At 46.0% G+C, this 18,399-nt stretch overlaps 1 protein-coding gene across 10 annotated transcripts in view; it reads left to right on the top strand.

Moving 5' to 3' along the window:
* FARP2 (FERM, ARH/RhoGEF and pleckstrin domain protein 2) overlaps positions 1-18,399 on the top strand; it is a 91,677-nt gene that overhangs the window by 21,950 nt on the left and 51,328 nt on the right. For all 10 annotated transcript variants that reach the window (XR_010944107.1, XR_010944108.1, XR_010944106.1 and 7 more), the window contains 2 exons: positions 16,370-16,474; positions 17,320-17,362. Coding sequence is in view for 6 of the 10 variants with exons in the window: in XM_067739960.1 (XP_067596061.1) it covers positions 16,370-16,474; positions 17,320-17,362 (148 nt within the window). In the remaining 4 variants the exon portion in view is untranslated. The remainder of the gene's footprint in view (positions 1-16,369; positions 16,475-17,319; positions 17,363-18,399) is intronic.

Genomic DNA, 18,399 nt, shown 5'->3' with positions numbered 1-18,399 from the left:
TCCCGTGTAGACTTCTGCCGTAGCTTCACTGTTAAGCCTAAAATATCTTTTTCTAAAATAAATTTAACATCACTGATTATGAAAGATACATTCTTTCTTACTGTTCTATTTTTAGATATTTATGTTTCCTCATAATTATATTTTTTGCATTTGTTTTATCCACTAATATGTGGCCTTATGCTTTTTTGCATGTTTTGATATTTGAATCTGATAAAGTTAGATTTTTATAGCTGAAGAAAAGCCTTTTTTCCCCCTATTAAAGTAATTTTCAGTTAAGACAACTCAGAATGACTTTAAGGCTCTAGACGTTGCTTTCCTTCTGGAAATTATGTTGGAACATGGACTCTTTTAAATCAGACACTAAGTCAAGGATAGTCAGTTTTATAGCTGTTTGCTTCTGGCTCTGATTTATATCAATTCTATGTCTTTTAAAACCGTATAAAATAGTAGAAACATATCCTAAATGTAGCGAGGAATCCAAATTGTATTATGAAATGAAACCATAAATTTTACATAAGTACTGAGATAAAATTTAACTTGTTAGCATATTAACATAAAGAATAAAAAAAGACGTCTTGAGAGACTTTGATACACTCTTGCTGAGAGCACAGGCTTCTGCGAAGGGTCTTCAATTTTTCCTTATTTAGGGGAATCAGATTAGGAGACACCTAAGAGCACCAGAGGAGGGCAAACGTGTTTCAGAAAATTGTTACTCTAAGTTCTGGAAAACTAAAGTTTGTTTGTTTTTGTTTTTTTTAATTTTTATTTATTTTATTTTTATTTTTGGCTGTACTGGATCTTCGTTGCTGCGCGCGGGCCTTCTCTAGTTGCGGCGAGCGGGGGCTACTCTTCGTTGCGGTGCATGGGCTTCTCATTGCGGTGGCTTCTCTTGTTGCGGAGCACGGGCTCTAGGCACGCAGGCTTCAGTAGTTGTGGCACGCGGGCTCTAGAGTGCAGACCCAGCAGCTGTGGTGCACGGACTTAGTTGCTCCACAGCATGTGGGATCTTCCCGGACCAGGGCTCGAACCAGTGTCCCCTGCATTGGCAGGTGGATTCCCAACCACTGCGCCACCAGGGAAGTCCCCCAAAGTTTTTATTGCTGCAGATTTTCTACAGTTTAGAAACTGATGCTGTTATTTTTAATTATTCACGTCAACTGACTTTGTAAAGTTATAGTATTTCGTGTTGATTTTTTTTTCTTTTTCACTGTAGAAAACTTTTTATGTATTTTTTTCAAATGATAAGATTAATACATGCTCACAGTAAAACATTCAGTCAGTCAGTACAGAGGAAAACAGTTAAATGTATTATTCTCCTACACCCAGAAATAATGCCTTTGACATTGTGGTCATGTTACCCGTTTAATCTTCCAGACGGTCAGCCGTGTGTGTGCACGTGGGGTGCAGGCCCACAGTCCACGTCACACCCGTCCACTTGATCATGTAAGCACTTCCCAACGTTTGCGCGTTTACCTGTTTCTCTTTTTACCTCCTGTAGTTTCTGTGCTATGAATCTTGACACCATGTGAATTGGTACCAAGATATTCGTTGTAATATGCTGATGGGCATAGCACTGTTTTCCTCTTATAAAATATGTACTTTTTTTTGGTCTCAGTTGCCTTTTTGGCCTAAATTCAACCATGTATTCTATAAAGTTCGTGTTCCCTTACTTTTTGTTGTTGTTGTTTGCCATATTCGTGATTCAACCACGTCATTCTTTTATTTTCAACCTTTCTGTATCATTTGCTTCAGCTGTGTTTCTTGTATACAACCTAATGGCCAACACTGAGTGTTTACCACATTCTGAGTGCTGTTCAGAAGCACTTTGCCTGTACTATTTAATTTCCTCCTTAACCATTAGCAGCATTATTATTAGTTTTGTTTTATAATTGAGAAAACTGAGATACAGGGAATTTTTAAAACTTACCCAGTACTGGAAGTTCCAGCCAGGACAATTAGGAAAAAAAGGAAAAGAGTAAGAAAAAATGAAATAAAAGGAATCCGTATTGGAAAGGAAGAAGTGAAACTATCTCTTATTTACAGATGACATTATGATGTATATGGGAAATCCTAAGGAATCTACAAAAAAAAAAAAGAACTGTTGGAACTATTAAATTCAACAAAGCCACAGGATACAACATTAATATACAAATATCAATTTGTATTTCAATACACTAGCAATGTACAATCCCAAAATAAAATTAAGAAAACAATTCCATTTACAGTGGCATCGAAAAAGAATAAAATACTTAGGAACAAATTTAACAAAAGAACCTCAAAATTTATATGCTGCCTGGTAGTCAACTACTAATTTCGTGAAGGGGAAGTCTGTAGTTTTAACCCATAAAAAGAGTTTTGAAAAAAGCCAGTTAGTCACCTGTAGATTTTGAATGAAACTTTTTATTTATGGGAAAAAAAATTCCAAAGGGAATAGCCTAGAAAGGTCTTTTCTTTTCTCCTTTGCAGTATAATTATAAAAATAATTGCAAATTCTCAAGCACAATAAAATTCTAATTAAATTACAATTCACTGATTTGTTTTATTTATATGGTCAAATTATCCTCCCTTTTGTATTGTCCATCCATTTTCCTATGTTTTAAAACTTAAACCACAACTGTAGAGTGTTTATGTTGAATCCAGCTACAAAAATATTAACTATTTTTTACATTGCATTTTTTCCTAAAAACTAAACACAATAATATATGTAAAGTCCTAAAATAATTGAATCTTTTACATTTGTCTACTAGAAGTACTGATTTGTGATAGAACCAGATTTCATGTTCTCTGAAAAGCTCCATTAATTAGGGGGGGAAATGCCTACATGCTACTAAAAACAAATTCAATAAATCCCACTCTGTTTCTGAAAAACATGATCTTTAAAGATGAATTTTAAATGCCAGAATCAAATGTCAGGAGAAACAGACTTTTCTTTTTTTTGCCTTCAATGAATAGCTAAAGATTAAAAGAAAAGATTTGGTTTAGAGAACATATATTTTTCACTGGCATTTTAGGATGGTGTTTACCAAAATGTCATAACTGCTTATTTGCAACTGTTCCTCGTGCTTCCAGCAAAGGGCGGTAAAAGGAAACATCGAGCTCAGCTGTGGAAGCCCAGGAGTTTTGCTTTGCATTTCATCCCTCCACTTCCCACCCCTGCTTGGGACGGCCCAGACCTAACCATCACCAGAGACAGCTCAACTCAATTCCAAACACATATTATGAGCAGTGAAACTGTGAAATTATGAGCAGTGAAACTGTAACTTTAAAACAAACAAACAAAAAAACACCCTGTGCACTGAAAACTGTAAAACTACTGAGAGAAGTGAAGGAAGATCTAAATAAATCAGTGGAAAGATACCCCATCTTCATGGATCAGCAGCCTTGCTATTATTAAGATGGCGGTGCTCCGCGGCTGACCTACAGATCTATTGTGATCCCTGTCAAGTCCCAGCTGGCTTTTTTACAGAAACTGACAAGGTGATCTGAAAATGTATATGGGAATTCAAGGGACCTAGAATAGCCAAAAACAATCTTGAAAAAGAAGAAAGTTGGAAGAGTCACACTTTCCCGTTCCAAGGATGACTAGAACGCAACAGTGATCCACGTGGTGTGGTGCCAGCAGGACAGAGGTACAGACCACCCTCCGTGCCTGCAGGCCCCACATCACACATTCAGCCGAGCGCGGATGTATCCACGCACACGTGACCCGCAGACATGGAGCACCACTGGGGACTTGAGCATCTGCAGATCCGGCTCTCTGTGGCAGTGCCCCTGGATACCGAGAGGCGACGGTATAGGTCAGTGGGATAGAATTGAGAGTCCAGAAATAAATCCTTACGTGAAGTCGGACCCCTCAAACCGTGCACAGAAAGTAACTCAAAATGGATCAGTGACCTAAATGTCAGAGTTAAAACTATAAAACTCCGGGGAGAAAACCTAGGAGTACATTTTCATGCCCTCAGGTTAGACAGTAGCTTCTTAGATATGACGCCAAAATCACACGTGACAAAAAAAAAAATAAATTGGATTTCACTTAAAAAAATTGTGCTAGAAATAATACTATCGAGAAAGTTAAAGGAATGAGAGAAAAAATTACAATTACACATCAATAAGGACTTTATCTAGAAATATATATATATTTTATATACAAATTTATTTGGCTGCGTTGGATCCTTTGTTGCTGCGTGCGGGCTTTCTCTAGTTGCAGCGAGCAGGGGCTACTCTTCGTTGCGGTGTGCGGGCTTCTCATTGCGGTGGCTTCTTTTGTTGCGGAACACGGGCTCTAGGTGTGCGGGCTTCAGTAGTTGTGGCTCGCAGGCTCAGTAGTTGTGGCTCACGGGCCCTAGAGCGCAGGCTCAGTAGTTGTGGCGCATGGGCTTCCTTGCTCTGCGGCATGTGGGATCTTCCCGGACCAGGGCTCGAACCCATGTCCCCTGCATTGGCAGGCGGATTCTTAACCACCGTGCCACCAGGGAAGTCCCTAGAATATATTTTTTAAAACAACTCTCACAACTCAATAATGAAAGACAAGTAACCCAGTTTACACTGTTGCCCAGGGTCACATGGCCAGAAAGCCGGCACCCGGGAACTCACTCCCAGGTGGTCCCTTTTCCTTGAACAGCTGTTCTCTTCTCTTCTCTTTCCAGAGCCCCTGTTTCTCTGCGTTGTGCTCCTATAGTACAGAGGCAGTTGCTTTATTAGCTGTTCTCTAACTTCATGATGAAATTTTGGCCGCAGTCTCATCTGCTGAGAGGCAGCGTTCTTCTGCTAAGTGTTCATCTGACTTTCTTTTCTGTTTTTTTTCCCTTCTTTTATCTCGAATGTCTTTGGATATTTGCAGGATTGTTCTATTTTGGTCACCCATCTTTGAAGCAGTTCAGCTGTTCATGGATTAGCTATTTTAAGGGGGTCTTGTATGAGTGACTGGTTGTAGAGTTGTGGACCTTTGGCATTTATGTAAGACCTAAGGCTTGGGGGGAACTCAGTTCACCCCTCATTTTCAGTCAGCCGAAAGCAGCAGCTGGCCTGGGTCTTTGCACGCGGTCTTTCATCCTGGCCTGCGTGTGCCTCATGTGGCTCCGCCTCCTGTGCCTCTCCAAGCCAGAAGGGCCGGGTTTGAGTTCTGCCGCCGCCGCCTCTTCCCCTCCTTTTTGCAAACAAGGGGTGTAGGTTTCACCCCCCAAGCTGTGCGGGTCGCCTGACTCAGTGCTCTGTGAGGCTTTCTGCTGAAACCTGTGCCCTGGCGTCTTGTCGGGGCGGGCGTCGTCCCACGCCCTCCCACGCCCTCGGGCTGGCTCTGCTGCTGGCACTCCTCCCACCAAGCTGTGATTCAGGCTTTAGCAGTTTCCTAGTTTTGCTGAAAATGGACTTTACATTTTTGTTTCTTATCTTCTTTCTTGATCTTCAGTGATTCCAGCAAGAGATTGAGGAAGTGACAGGCTACACTGCCGTTCTCAGAGGAGTCACTGAGCACCCCTTCCCCCAACCCCTCCCCTCCTGTGTCGCCCCCTCCTGGGATTCCTCTTAGACACGTTTGTGGTTCCCACGTTCCTGAGTCTGAATGCTTCTTCATTACTCCATCTCGAGAGAAATGCCTCCATTTATTGTCCACACCCATGCAGGTGCACGTCTTACCCGTTCAGTTCAGGCCTCCTGGTGACCTTTAATTTCTGGAGTTATCTTTTTATTTCCTCCTTTTATTCTTTAGTTGCTGTTTTTCTTCTTCGAAATCTTCTCATTTTACGAATACATTGACCTGTTCCATTGGCCTTTCTGAGGATCTTCGTTATTCTTTTTAATGACGTTGTTTTGGTTTTGGTTACCACATCCGCTCCGTTCATCGGGAATTCATCTGTCTGCTTTCCAGGTCGACACCTCTGTTTCAGGAGTTTGGTGTTAAGCATCTGCTCATTCCTGGTTGTCCGTGTATTTTTGCAAATGAAGGTTCAGACTGCTCGGTATTGGTTCCAGTGACCTTTTTAAAGGCACAGTTTGATTCTGTAGGCAGGTCCCCTCTGTAGGGCCCTGGCTGGGGAGCAGGCAGTCTGCACAGGGGCACACACGTCAGGGCAGGCAAGCCAACCAGACCCTTCTGTTGACGAGGAGGAAAGAAAGGGATCACCCGAGACACTGGCTGCTCTAGGAGATTCACCGCTAAGATACACCCTCCGTTTTATTTTTCCCTGATGGTAAGTTAAAGACAAGGGATAAAAAAAATAGTGGGTTGATCGCCCAGCTACTAAAACTCATCAGAAGTATCAGGTTGCTTCCTTGGCTGCCGCCATGGGACATAAACTACGTAAGGATGTGGTGGGGACATGCGGCCTCTTTTACCCGGGTCACCAGCGCCCTCGCTCTGGTGGGAGGAGACGGGATGGTCCTTCCCGGAGCTGGGAGGGGGGTTCCCGTCTCTCTCCTTCTGTGCTCACACCTCAGCCCCTCCCCCCTCCACAGGGTCTTGTTAGGATGCTCATCACGGATTCTGCTTCTCTGCTGTCGCCCCCTCCCCCCGCTCATGAGAGCACCCCGCAGGACAGACGTCTACGTGCCCCTCTGTTTAATGCGCACCGTTCGGCGTTTAAGCCTCATCTGGTCACGAGCTTCTGCCGCCGTCACGTCGCGGCTGTTGTGCTAACTGTGCGCGTTTGGACGAGCTGCAGGAGGCTTGCTGTGGGTTTGGCTTTCCCCCCAGTTCTGGAACTCTCTCCTGCCTAGGCTGTGCACGCCGTGGGCGTCGTCCAGGGTCTGTGTGCCGAGTTATTCAGGGTCTGGGTCAGGAGACAGAATACACCTGCCCTGTGAACTGGGAAATGCAACAATTGTTAACTGGTAACAGACAGTAACTATGAAGCGGGGAGGGGAGCCCGCAGGATGCGGAGCAGGGAGTGCAGTCAGCTGCCGCCGCCCCCAAGCCCAAGGCTCAGACCAAGGGCCCGAGGAACAGGCTGCGGGCAGGAGCTGCCCAGCGGTGGGACCGGAGCTTGAGAGAGAGTCGCTTCTGGGCCTCCTGCACAGGCCAGCAGCTGTGAGCCCAGAGCCCAGAAGCAGGGAGAGAGGCCCTCTCTTCCTGTGCTGTCTCCAGCTGGTCAGAGAGAGATGTCTGCAGGTCCTGTCCCAGGGTCACAAAGCCACAAAGAAGGGCGGGCTTGGAGCAGAGGGGCAATAAAGAGATAACTAGCTCACCCGTACTAACAGGGTCTTATTTGGGGATTTAAGCTGTCCTGTTTCCTCGAGTAGTTTCGGGGAAGCTATTGGAGGAGGAGCTGGGGCACCAGCGGATCCACGGCTGTGTGAGCTCATTTGGTGCCTCTGTCCAAGGACACTGTGTCCCCTCCCTGATAAGCACACGTAGCAGTGATGTCTTCATGTCCTCCAGCTTCACACAGCTCCTGTGGCCTTCAGCGCAGGAGGGAGTGGGTCTCTGGTGATACAGCATTTGAGGAATATGTGAGAATCTCAGACTTGAGTATGAGCCAGAGTGAGAGGGAAACGCCCGTCAGAAGCGCGGTGACCTTGCAGAGCGCCCCGAATGAATGTGGCTACAGTTTCCTCTGAGCTCGCAAGATTGTCTTCATTGCACAGTCTAATATTATAAAAGGAAGTTCGGGGTTGATCTAATCATTAGACAAGAAAAATCTCAAGTCCTGAAGCTAGCAGTGGAGATGTGAGTTTCAGTCCAGCAGCAGAGACGGAGGAGCTGTGGTTTGACAAATGAGCTGTAGACGGGCACATGGAGCAACGAGCTGCAGGACAAAGTCAGGCTTTTCAAGAAGGATCTTCCCACGCTGCTAAGACAGAGAAGAAAGAAGTACTGTTAGCGAAGCTGCTGTAACCCATTTCCATCCAGACAAAATCTTTAATGGTACTTTTGTCTATGTAGATATTTAACAATATGCTTTATGTCTAAGCTTGGAGAAGAGCTCTGCCGTTGTGACCAACTGGAAAAATGGAAACACTGAACAAAATGTCTGTAACCTGTATTGTACTTTGGTTGTGTTATTAATGCCGTGTCTCCTCTGGCTTGGTGTTTGAAGCCCCGCCCTGGTTTGGGCTGTGAAGTCGGTCTCTCCATTGTTGTCTGTCGGGGATGCCGGTGCTCAGACGCCCTCCATGCTGGTCAGGCAGCCTCATTCCCTCTGACCATCCGCCCCTGTAGGCACAGACCGTGCAGACTGCAGTCCGACTGATGGTCAGTGTCTGTATTTTTAGGAACAGAAGGTAAGCTCTGAGTATGGAAGACATGAGAAGGCAGAGATGGACGTGTGACAGATACAAGGGACACAGAACAGAGCTGCCATATTGCACCAGCCAAGTCGTGGTTGTGACGCTCCTGTAAAAATTGAGAGGAATGAACCTGTAGAAAATTATCCTGGCAAGTAATGTTGAAATACTCTTAAACTACACTGTACAAAACATAGTCCGCATCTATGTGTTTGCATAGGTGTTGACAGGAGGGAGAAACCACTGGCTGCCTGCGAGAAGCATGCTCCCCGTGCAGAGTCCAGGGGCTCCCTGCCCCGTCTGCTTCCTCTTCTGCTCCAGGCAGATGAAACGAGTGCCTCTTTCCAGACACGTGTCAGGAGGAGACTGTGCACACTTGATGAACAAGCACAAGACCTGGACGGACGGTCCTCGGGGGTGGGAGCTCTCTCTGTGCACAGTTAGAAGATATTTTGTGCAGTGCTGACCCGGTTGCGCGTGTGCAGACAACACACCCGGCTTGTGCCAGGCGTCCCGTGGGGCAGTGTTCATACGTGGTTTCGTGACAGCCCCAGAAAACCCTTTCAGGGTAAGAATTATTTATTTTTCAAATGAGGAAAACCCAGGCCCAGCATAGCCACCAAGCGGAAAGCCAGGATTCCAACTCCAGGTCTGTGCTCCTACGGCCGCATGATGCAACTTGTTCCTTGTGATGAAACCAAGGCGCCGGAAGGTATCTCAAGAAAATCCCTGGTTTCTCATCCACGTCAGGCAGAGGGTGACCAAGCTTGGTCAGGTCACTGTCTCTGCCGTTTTGGCGCTGATCGGGCAGCACGCCAGTTCTTTCACCTTTCATCATCTTGACCATCGATGCCTCTCTATATTTTTAGCTGATGTCTAAATTGTCGATTAAGCTGTTTCTTCTAGTTTTGTCCTCTTTAGGTTTGGAAAATAACCGTTCAGCATCTTCCTAAAATTCTTCACATGCCCGGGAACTGTGCGTCTTGTGTCGCTGCAGGGACAGAGGGCCCAAGGGCAGCTGGGAGCGGCCGGAGACTCGCAGCTCTGCCCTCCCTCTTCGCTTTCCCGAGTTGCGTGCAGCCCACGGAGCACCTCACCCACACCTGATCCTTTTGCTCAGGATGGATTGCCCTGTCTTTTAATAAATGACGTTGGGTTGGACTTCAGTACCTATGGTCATAATGGAAGGGGTTGTCCCAGTTATTATGGGATTGATTCATTAACAGACATCTCAGTGCCTGTCCTGTAAATTACTTCGTGCGCCAAGAACCTCCTGACGCTCTTTTATAATTTAAGTATCAAGAACCACCTCGTATTTTTTCCCCAAGGAGAACTCATTCTATTGAAAGTCTCTACACGTGCGGTGAATTGTTAATTATTGAACAAAATTCAAGATATGGTTTCTGCTCTCCCAAAACCTGTGGTCTAAAAAAGTCTCTCCGTCTCTCATGTTGAGCACTTTGAGAAACGATTGTTTATAAACTGGAACGGGCTGGTGTGTGCGTGAGCGTCAGGCTCTCACGGAGACCCACGTTCTGACCCCAGGTCCCTGCGTTTGCACAGGTCATGGGCTCCAGTGAGTCTGTTCCGCGTGGAGCGCCACGCTGGACTTGGGCTTTTCCGGTGTGTTCTGTTCTGGGTGACCTTTCTGAAAGGGCCCTTGACAAACTGGACCATGTCTGCAGGAGATGGATCAGGGGAGGATTTAGGCAAAGGCATTTTGGCCAAAGGCTGGGAACTCTTTCCAGGCAGGGCCGTCCAGCGGTGGAACCAGGTGCCTCGTGCCCTGTGCGTCCTGACGCCTCAGAGCAACTCTAGAAGGATTAATGTAAAAGGTGAAAGGTCAGCTTTCAGGAACTCCCAAGGATGTTTGACCTCTTATTTTCCTTGTGGTGACTTTCGTACCAGGGTGTCACTTGCACAGTGAGGTGTGCAGCCCTTCGTGTGCAGCTTGGTGAGCTGACGTGTGTGCACTTGCTCCCCACCCCTGGTGGAGATGGACCCCAGGCTCCCTTGTGCCCCTGCCAGCCACTTACAGCCCCCAAATAGCTGCTGTTTTGATCTTTAGGACTATAAAATGCTTTTGCCAGATACTCAGTTTGGTACAGAGACAGTCATATGGTGTGTGCGCTGACATTTATCAGTAACCAGTATTGCTGCATGAAGCATGAAGCAGTGGTCTCTCTTTTCCATCACTGGGTCATATTCCATCGTGTCAACAAACCATATATCGTTTATCCATCCAGTTTGACATTTCAGCTCTTGTCAGGGTTTGCCTATAAGTGAAGCTGCTGCGAACGTTCTCAAACGTGTGTTTCGCTGTACGTAAGCAGACACTTCTGTTCAGCGTACCCCGGGACTGGGACTGCGCAGCCGTAGGGCAGGTCTGGCCGCCGCTTTCCCCAGGAGACCTGCAGACCTGCACCCACATCAGCCTGGACGCGACCTGCATGCGGTTCCCCACGTTCTTGCCAGTGTCAGTATTGCCAGTCCTCTCCTCTTTAGCATCCTGGAGGGCGTCTGGTTGAGCCTGTGTTCCCTGACATCATGCTGTGCAGCTTTTCTTGCTGTTCATTGGCCATTTAGATAATGCTGTTTTGAAAGTGCCTGTTCAGCTGTTTCTGCCCACTTCTGTTTAACTGGACTGTCTACCTTTTCCTTATGATTTGTAGATCTTTAAATATGTGTTGGCTTCATGACCTTTGTTGGACTTTCGTATTGCACATATTTTCTAGTTTGTGACTTGCCATTTTCCTGTCTTAACAGTGTCTTCTGATGTACAGAAGTTTCTGATTTTCAGGTGGTCCATTTGTCAGACATTCTTTTGTGGTTAAGTCCTTTCTGCGTCACGTGGTTCAGTTCTCTGGAACCAACAACTGTTCCTAGTTAACTGCCCCTTTAGAGAGAGTCTGTGCGTTTACCTACAGTATGTACATGCGTATGTATAGATTTATATCTATATTTATATCCCCCCATGCAGTGGTGGTGTGTGCGTTGTTCAGCACCCAGGTTTTTTATGCTAACAGTTTACCTTGGCGGTCTGCTCACTTCAGTGCAGGGAGAGCGGCTTCGTCCACCCGCCGCAAGGGTCACCGGGTTTGCTGCAGATTTAGGGTATGGTTAATTGTCTGCTATTAGAAGCATTATTGTGACAAATGTTGTTCTATATGCATAGCTTTGCACCTGTGAAATACTTTTTTTTTCCTTTGGTCGTGCCACGTGGCTTCCAGGATCTTAGTTCCCCCACCAGGGGTTGAACCTGGGCCCTCGGCAGTGAGAGTGCAGAGTTCTAACCACTGGACTGCCAAGGAATCCCCTGAAATACTGTTTAGAAGTGGGGTTTTTGAAAGCATGGTGTGGACATTTAAATTTTGGTAGGTAGCTCCATCGTGATTCCACAGAGGTGGTCCCAGTTTGCTCGCATGGTCCCACGGGGGGTGCCTGTTTGCTCTGCTCCCTGACATGGTGCTTTCAGACACTCTTGAGTTCTGCCCAGCTGATACACGAAAAATGGGATCTCAGTGTAGGTTTGATTTGCATATCTCTAATTATGTGTTTAAACGTCATTTAGGTTTCTGTTTTTGTGAACAGCCTGTCCTTTTGCCCATTTTTCTATTCTGTTGCAGTTTGGCATGTTTTAAAGAAATTAACCCTTTGTGATACGAGCTATCAAAGTTTTTCCCCTGTTTATCTTTGAAGAAGTCTTGACTTTACAGTGCTTCTTTCTGTGCAGAGGTTTTTATTTTTGTGTTCAGTCTCTCAAGCCTCCTGTGATGGCTTTTAGCTGCTGGAGTGAAATGAAAACAGCCTCTCCCCATGTGGAGTACAAAACAGATTTATCTCACTGCAGTACTTTGATGGGTAGATATTTTTGTGTTTAGATATTTTATTCATCTTGAAATTATTATGCCAGATAAGGGTACAGCCTAGTTTTTTCCAGATGGATACCTAATAATATTTATTGAATAATCTGTTTTGCTCTCACTGATTGATTTGAAATGTCACTGTTACCAGGCACTCCACTGTTTTATGTGTTTGGGTATATTTCTTCACCTCCTACTCTATTCCATTGATTTGTCTGTGTGGACATATGCACCAGTACCAAATGTTTTAATTACTATAGTTTTTCAACAGGTTGACTATCTGCTAAGGCTCATCCTCTCTTAATTTTCTTTTTCAGAATTTTCCTGACCATTCTTGCATTTTAAAAAATACATCAACTGTAGAATCAGCCTCTCAGGTTCCTTAAAGAATCCTCTTGGTACTTTTATTAGGGCCGCATGGAGTCTGTGGATTAATGGAAGGAAGCTTGACGTCTCCGCGGGTGTTTCTCTCCAAGAAGGTGGCGCCGTCCACTTCCGCCCCTTGTTCAGTCTCCTGACTGTTTTTAAAATTTTCGCCGTAAGGCTTTCTTTTATTGTAAGTTTATTCCAAGATATTTCAGTTTTTTCATTGCTGTTACAAATGTGGTTGTTTCTTCCTCTCTATCCTGAAAAGCCTGGTGATATCCGTATAATAATTCTCCCCCATCACCTAACTGAATTTCATCTTTTTTATAATAGTTTTCTAGTTGATGCTCTTGGATTTTCAAAGTAAAGTATCATACCTGCAAGTAATGACACCTTGCTTCCTCTCTTCCAGTTTTTGGCCTCCCGTTTCTTCCTGTTTTGGTGCTGGCATATAGCGTTAGTGATGGAATGTGCGGTTGGGGGCAGCCACCCCGTCTTGTTAGATGTTAGGGAATCATGCCTCTCTTCCTATTTTATTAAGAATTGAATTTTATCAGATGCCTTCTCAGAGTCTCAGGTTCTGGGAATAACCGTAGGATATTTTTCTGCAGGTTAATGTTAGATCTCCTAATGGTGTGTTGAATTATCCTCTCTCTCTTGAATAAGTTTACTTGGCTATGATGTGTCACTCTTTCTGTTTTTGCCAGGTTATGTTTGCTGATACTTTACTTGGGATGTTTCCATTGACATCCATAAGGAGGAATCTTTCTCTTGGGGAATGTGTGTGTATATGTGGATTTGTTTGGAGTTTGGGGGTTCTTTTCCATAAAGCAAATTTAAGGGATTCCCTCCCCCCCACCCCGCCCCGCCATCTGTGTCACCTTGGATTAATTTAAATATCTTTGGAGATGTCTGTGCCTTCATGGTTTGTGGAGACACCTGTTTCTGATGGTTTTTGTGGGAATTGATTATGTATTTCAGGACACACGGAGAATACAAAATTCTTTTTGTTACCTGAACATAGGCTAGTAATTGACTTGGAAAACTTTTTTAGTTTAGTAAAATTTATTCCAGGGCTTCCCTGGTGGCGCAGTGGCTGAGAGTCCGCCTGCCGATGCAGGGGACGCGGGTTCGTGCCCCGGTCCGGGAAGATCCCACATGCCGCGGAGCAGCTGGGCCCGTGAGCCATGGCCGCTGAGCCTGCGCGTCCGGAGCCCGTGCTCCGCAACGTGAGAGGCCACAACAGTGAGAGGCCCGCGTACTGCAAAAAAAAAAGAAAATTATTCCAATTCAGGAAGTTAAATATATATAGTTGTCCATTCAGGTCTGTGTATATGTGTGTATCATACATGAGCATTTATATACGCATATCCCCACATGTGTTTATGTGTGTCCGTATGTATACCCATGCATGTGTGTATGTATGTGTGTCCATTCTTGTGTGCATTATACATGTATGTGTTTTCGTGTATCCATAAATGTGTGTACATATGTGCATATACATACAAATACATGTGTAACTCATGTGCTTTGTGCCCCGATATACAGCCCCTGCCCTGGGTGTTGGGCGGTGCCAGGCAGCACTGTGTCGTGAGCAACCTCGTGTCACACACGTGCCGTGGTCGGTGCCCGTAGTCCCACTGGGACGGCCCCAGAGCAGAGCTCAGGCCGCGCTCACTGCAGGTGGAGGGCTGGCCGGCGGGTAGTGGGGTGGGCGGCTCGGGTACGGCTGTGCCGCCTCCCGTCCGACCGCAGACGGGGTGGGGAGCCCAGGGCGGGTGAGAACCAGTCTCAGTGCCACCAGCACCTTGTCCGGGGGCCGCGTGATGTGACTGTTGGGGGAGCTAGCGGAGGTCAAGGGCACCTTAGCGGGTTCTCAGAGGACACGCCCCCCCCTTAGGCCGACCCGACAGGGAGGTGTGCACCCAGCCCTGCGCGGGGGCTGGGGGTGGGACTGGGGTGCCCTGGCCCATCCTGGGGGAGGGGTGGCGTGGCTTTGAGAGGACTTCTGTGGGGTCAGACACCCAGGGGTCGTGGGGTCAGGGGTGGGTTGCAGCAGAATCTATGATTTCTGGCCGGTTAACCATGTAGGGGCCCCAGTGTGGGTGGTCCCTGCGGTGAGACGGGGCCCGCAGGGCACTGCACGGCCTCCCCAGCACCTGCTCTGTCACAGGGAGCCCTACTGTGATGCTCTGAGGGACGTCATAGGAACGGAGCCCAGCGGGACCTGCGTGTGTGTTCCCTACTAATTGTACTTTCAGCGTGAGGTCACACTGTAGCTCACCTTCCTGTCCTGATGAGGTGCTCGTTCTGCTCTGTGATTCTCTGTGAGCTTCTGTTAGGACAAAGGGCGGGTTTTTTTGTTTTTTTTTTTTAATTTATTTATTTATGACTGTGTTGGGTCTTCGTTTCTTTGCGAGGGCTTTCTCTAGTTGTGGCAAGCGGAGGCCACTCTTCATCGCGATGCGCGGGCCTCTCACTGTCGCGGCCTCTCTTGTTGCGGAGCACAGGCTCCAGACGCGCAGGCTCAGTAATTGTGGCTCACGGGCCCAGTCGCTCCGCGGCATGTGGGATCTTCCCGGACCGGGACACTAACCCGTGTCCCCTGCATCGGCAGGCGGACTCTCAACCACTGCGCCACCAGGGAAGCCCAGGGATGCGTAATTTTTAATTAGGGATACGCCATTACTCATTTTGCCAGTTCTTTGCTAGTTTGTCCTTGGTGTGTAGCTCTGTGCAGTTGTTTTGGGCTATCTGTAGGAGGAAGTAGAAGCGGAGTTGCTGTGGCAAAGGTACATGTATACACTTCAGATTGCAAAGTGTTTTCACATTATCCCAGCAGGTGTGTGGCTGTCTTCCCATGGCCACGCCACTCACTCTTGGCATCATCATAACCTCTTTGATGGGTGAAAAGTGACACCTCACTGTTTTAATCTATTTTATTGCTAGAGGGCTTGAGTACCTTTTTGGGTTTTTTGTTTGTTTGGTTTTGGTTTTTTAAATATTTATTTAGGTTGCGCTGGGTCTTAGTTGTGGCATTACAGACTCTTAGTTGCAGTATGCGGACTCTTAATTGTGGCCTGTGTGCTCTTACTTGCGGCATGCATGCGGGATCTAGTTCCCTGACCAGGAATCAAACCCGGGGCCCTCTGCATTGGGAGCATGGAGTCTTACCCACTGGACCACCAGGGAAGTCCCTTGAGTACCTTTTTGTATGCCTAAGGCCATTTGTATTGCTTCATAAGAGCAGCATGAGACGTAAGTTATAATTTTTTCAGCATGATTCTAGTTTGTAACTTTGTTCAGTGTCTTTCTATTCAGAAATGTTTCATTTCTACTTAACCGGATCTATCAATCTTTCCTTTGTGCTCCGCTTAGGAGACTGTACTCAGCCCGAGATTATGGAAACATTCTCCTCTGCCTTTAGTCCACTGGAATTGATCTTTGTGAGCAGAGTGGAGGGCCGGCTCCCCACCTGGTTTGTTGCCTAGTTCATGCTCTTCTCCCTGTGGGAAAGGCTGCCAGACGCTAAGTTATCCACGGGATCTCATGCAAACATGAACTATGAGACTCACCGTTTTAGTAAATATCAGAATTGTTGGATAAAATGTTTACTGAGGCTAAGAATGGTTCCTACCACCTTAAAGTTACAAAGAAATGTGACTCCACACGCTCTGAGAAAGTAGAATGGAGGCGCTTTTAGCTTTACTGATGCCTCAGTTCCTGCGCACAGAGCCTCAGTTTCATCTGTTCGCTTTGTGACAGTTTGTGCGCCTCGTCAGAAAGGAAAGCGAAGCAAGAAGTTAAATATAATGAAGTTCTGCGTGTGGGAAGGGACTTTATGCCACAGTGTTCGTAAATCTTTGTTGTCTGAAGTCGTGTAACCCTCCTCGTGTTTCTTCTCGTCTGTCTCACCGCAGCCTAAATGCTATGGCCAGGTGTTACTGACCCAGGTGTGGAAGCGCCTGAATCTGATAGAATGTGACTACTTCGGCTTGGAGTTTCAAAACGTCCAGTCCTGCTGGGTATGTGCTTCTCATCTGCTTTTGGAGATAGGTGGTAGGTGGGCTGCAGGTGCTTGTGATGATGCATCCGGGCCAGAGACCTTTGAGGACCTCCTGGAATGATAACAAGCAGGGCACATTGTTGTTATCAAAGCTGTGCTATTAAAGTATTTTATTTACAGCTGTAGGGAATATATTTGCCTTCTACCTAAGCCTGAATTGGCATCCCTCCTAATTTTTTTCAATCTACTAGCGCATGTGCCAAGGAAATCCTTTCTTCATAAGTTATAAAAGCAGCTAGAGTATATCGTGTGTGATGATCATTTCAAGAGTGGATTTTGAGCAAACTGCTTTACTAAACTGGTTATGCCTCATTTTACTTAATAGGTGAACCATAAAAGTGTGGAGCTTTAATATTTACAGGTGGAACTGTTTTTTAAAGAAACCAAATGAACCCATTAGTTCAAAAAGCATGTCAGCACTGTAGAGCCCCTTTCTACCCCTGTCACACAGTAACCCTCTCATCAGCTCGCTGTTTACAAAGGCAGCAGGTGGCCGATACTTGTTTGGTCTTGACAGATAGCAGCCCCAGCACGCACGCACAGAGCTCTGGGTGCCGGTCCTGTGCACGGCGACAGCAGCCTCTGTAACGTGGGGTGGTTGGCAGCATCCTGTTCCACGCCTCCCAAAGCGTGCCCTGCTGTACTCTGTTATATCAGGATTCGACGTGTGTCCAAGAGCAGCAGGGCCAAAATACTTCTGCCTTAAATATCTCCCTTAATTATAAACATTTGTGTTTTGTAACATTCTCGCTAAATAGAGAAATAATTTAATGGATTTGATATCTCTTCTTAAATCCTCTTTAGATCTGGCTTGAACCTATGAAACCCATCGTTAGACAAGTACGAAGTAAGTCCTTTTCTTAACTCTTTAAAGCTCTGCTCACTTAAGATGCTTTGTCCTTGACTGTCCAAATTCAAGGCACGTTCAGACGATCATGGTCGTCACCACTCTGGGCAGCAGCATGGTGACGCCAGCAGCAGGAGAACTTGGAGGTCACTTTGCCGTTTAGCTTTAAACTGTAAGACGTGGAGGGTGGGGCGTCGTTTAACTCAGTTCTCAGTTACTTGCCTCAAATTTGGAAGAAATAGGATATGCTGCTCGATATTGCCTTCATTTTTGGCCAAAAATAAGTGTGCAGTTTCTAAGTTATGAAAAGACATATGGGGTGAAATCTCTAGTCCTGAATTCACCTGTAAGTTTTCTAGGACTAAATTGAGAAGAGGTTGTATGGAAGGGACTTTTGTTCACTGATAAGCAAAGGCCATTTCGGTTGCCATAGCAGTTTAGCAAAACGGTTCCTCTTTTCTTGTGGTGGAAATCATGTGGCTGTGTTATTATAAAATTTCAATAAAGCTAAAATACTCAGATAAGCTAATATCCTACACTTTTTCTTTACAGTAATCAGGTTGTTCTAGTTCAGTATAGTGAATGATAACATTTTTCTTTCACTAAAGTATATAAGGATTTCAAAAATAATGGCCTTTTTATTAATTTTTTTTTTTTTTTTTTTTTTTTTTTTTTTTTGCGGTACGCGGGCCTCTCACTGTTGTGGCCTCTCCCGTTGTGGAGCACAGGCTCCGGACGCACAGGCTCAGCGGCCATGGCTCACAGGGGCAGCCGCTCCACGGCATGTGGGATCTTCCTGGACCAGGGCACAAACCCGCGTCCCCTGCATCAGCAGGCGGACTCTCAACCACTGCGCCACCAGGGAAGCCCTTATTATTAATTTTTTTTTGGCCTTGCCGCATGGCTTACAAGATTTCATTTCCCCAACCAGGGATCATACCCAGACCCTGGCAGTGAAAGCCCGGAGTCCTAACTACTAGGCCACCACGGAACTCCCAGGCTTTTAAAATTATTACTATGACTAATAGTATAAACAC

This window comes from Pseudorca crassidens, chromosome 6 (assembly GCF_039906515.1).
Source record: "Pseudorca crassidens isolate mPseCra1 chromosome 6, mPseCra1.hap1, whole genome shotgun sequence".
NCBI lineage: Eukaryota > Metazoa > Chordata > Mammalia > Artiodactyla > Delphinidae > Pseudorca > Pseudorca crassidens.
The sequence above is the reverse complement of the archived record's forward strand: the minus strand, read 5'-3'. Positions and strand labels throughout refer to the sequence as shown.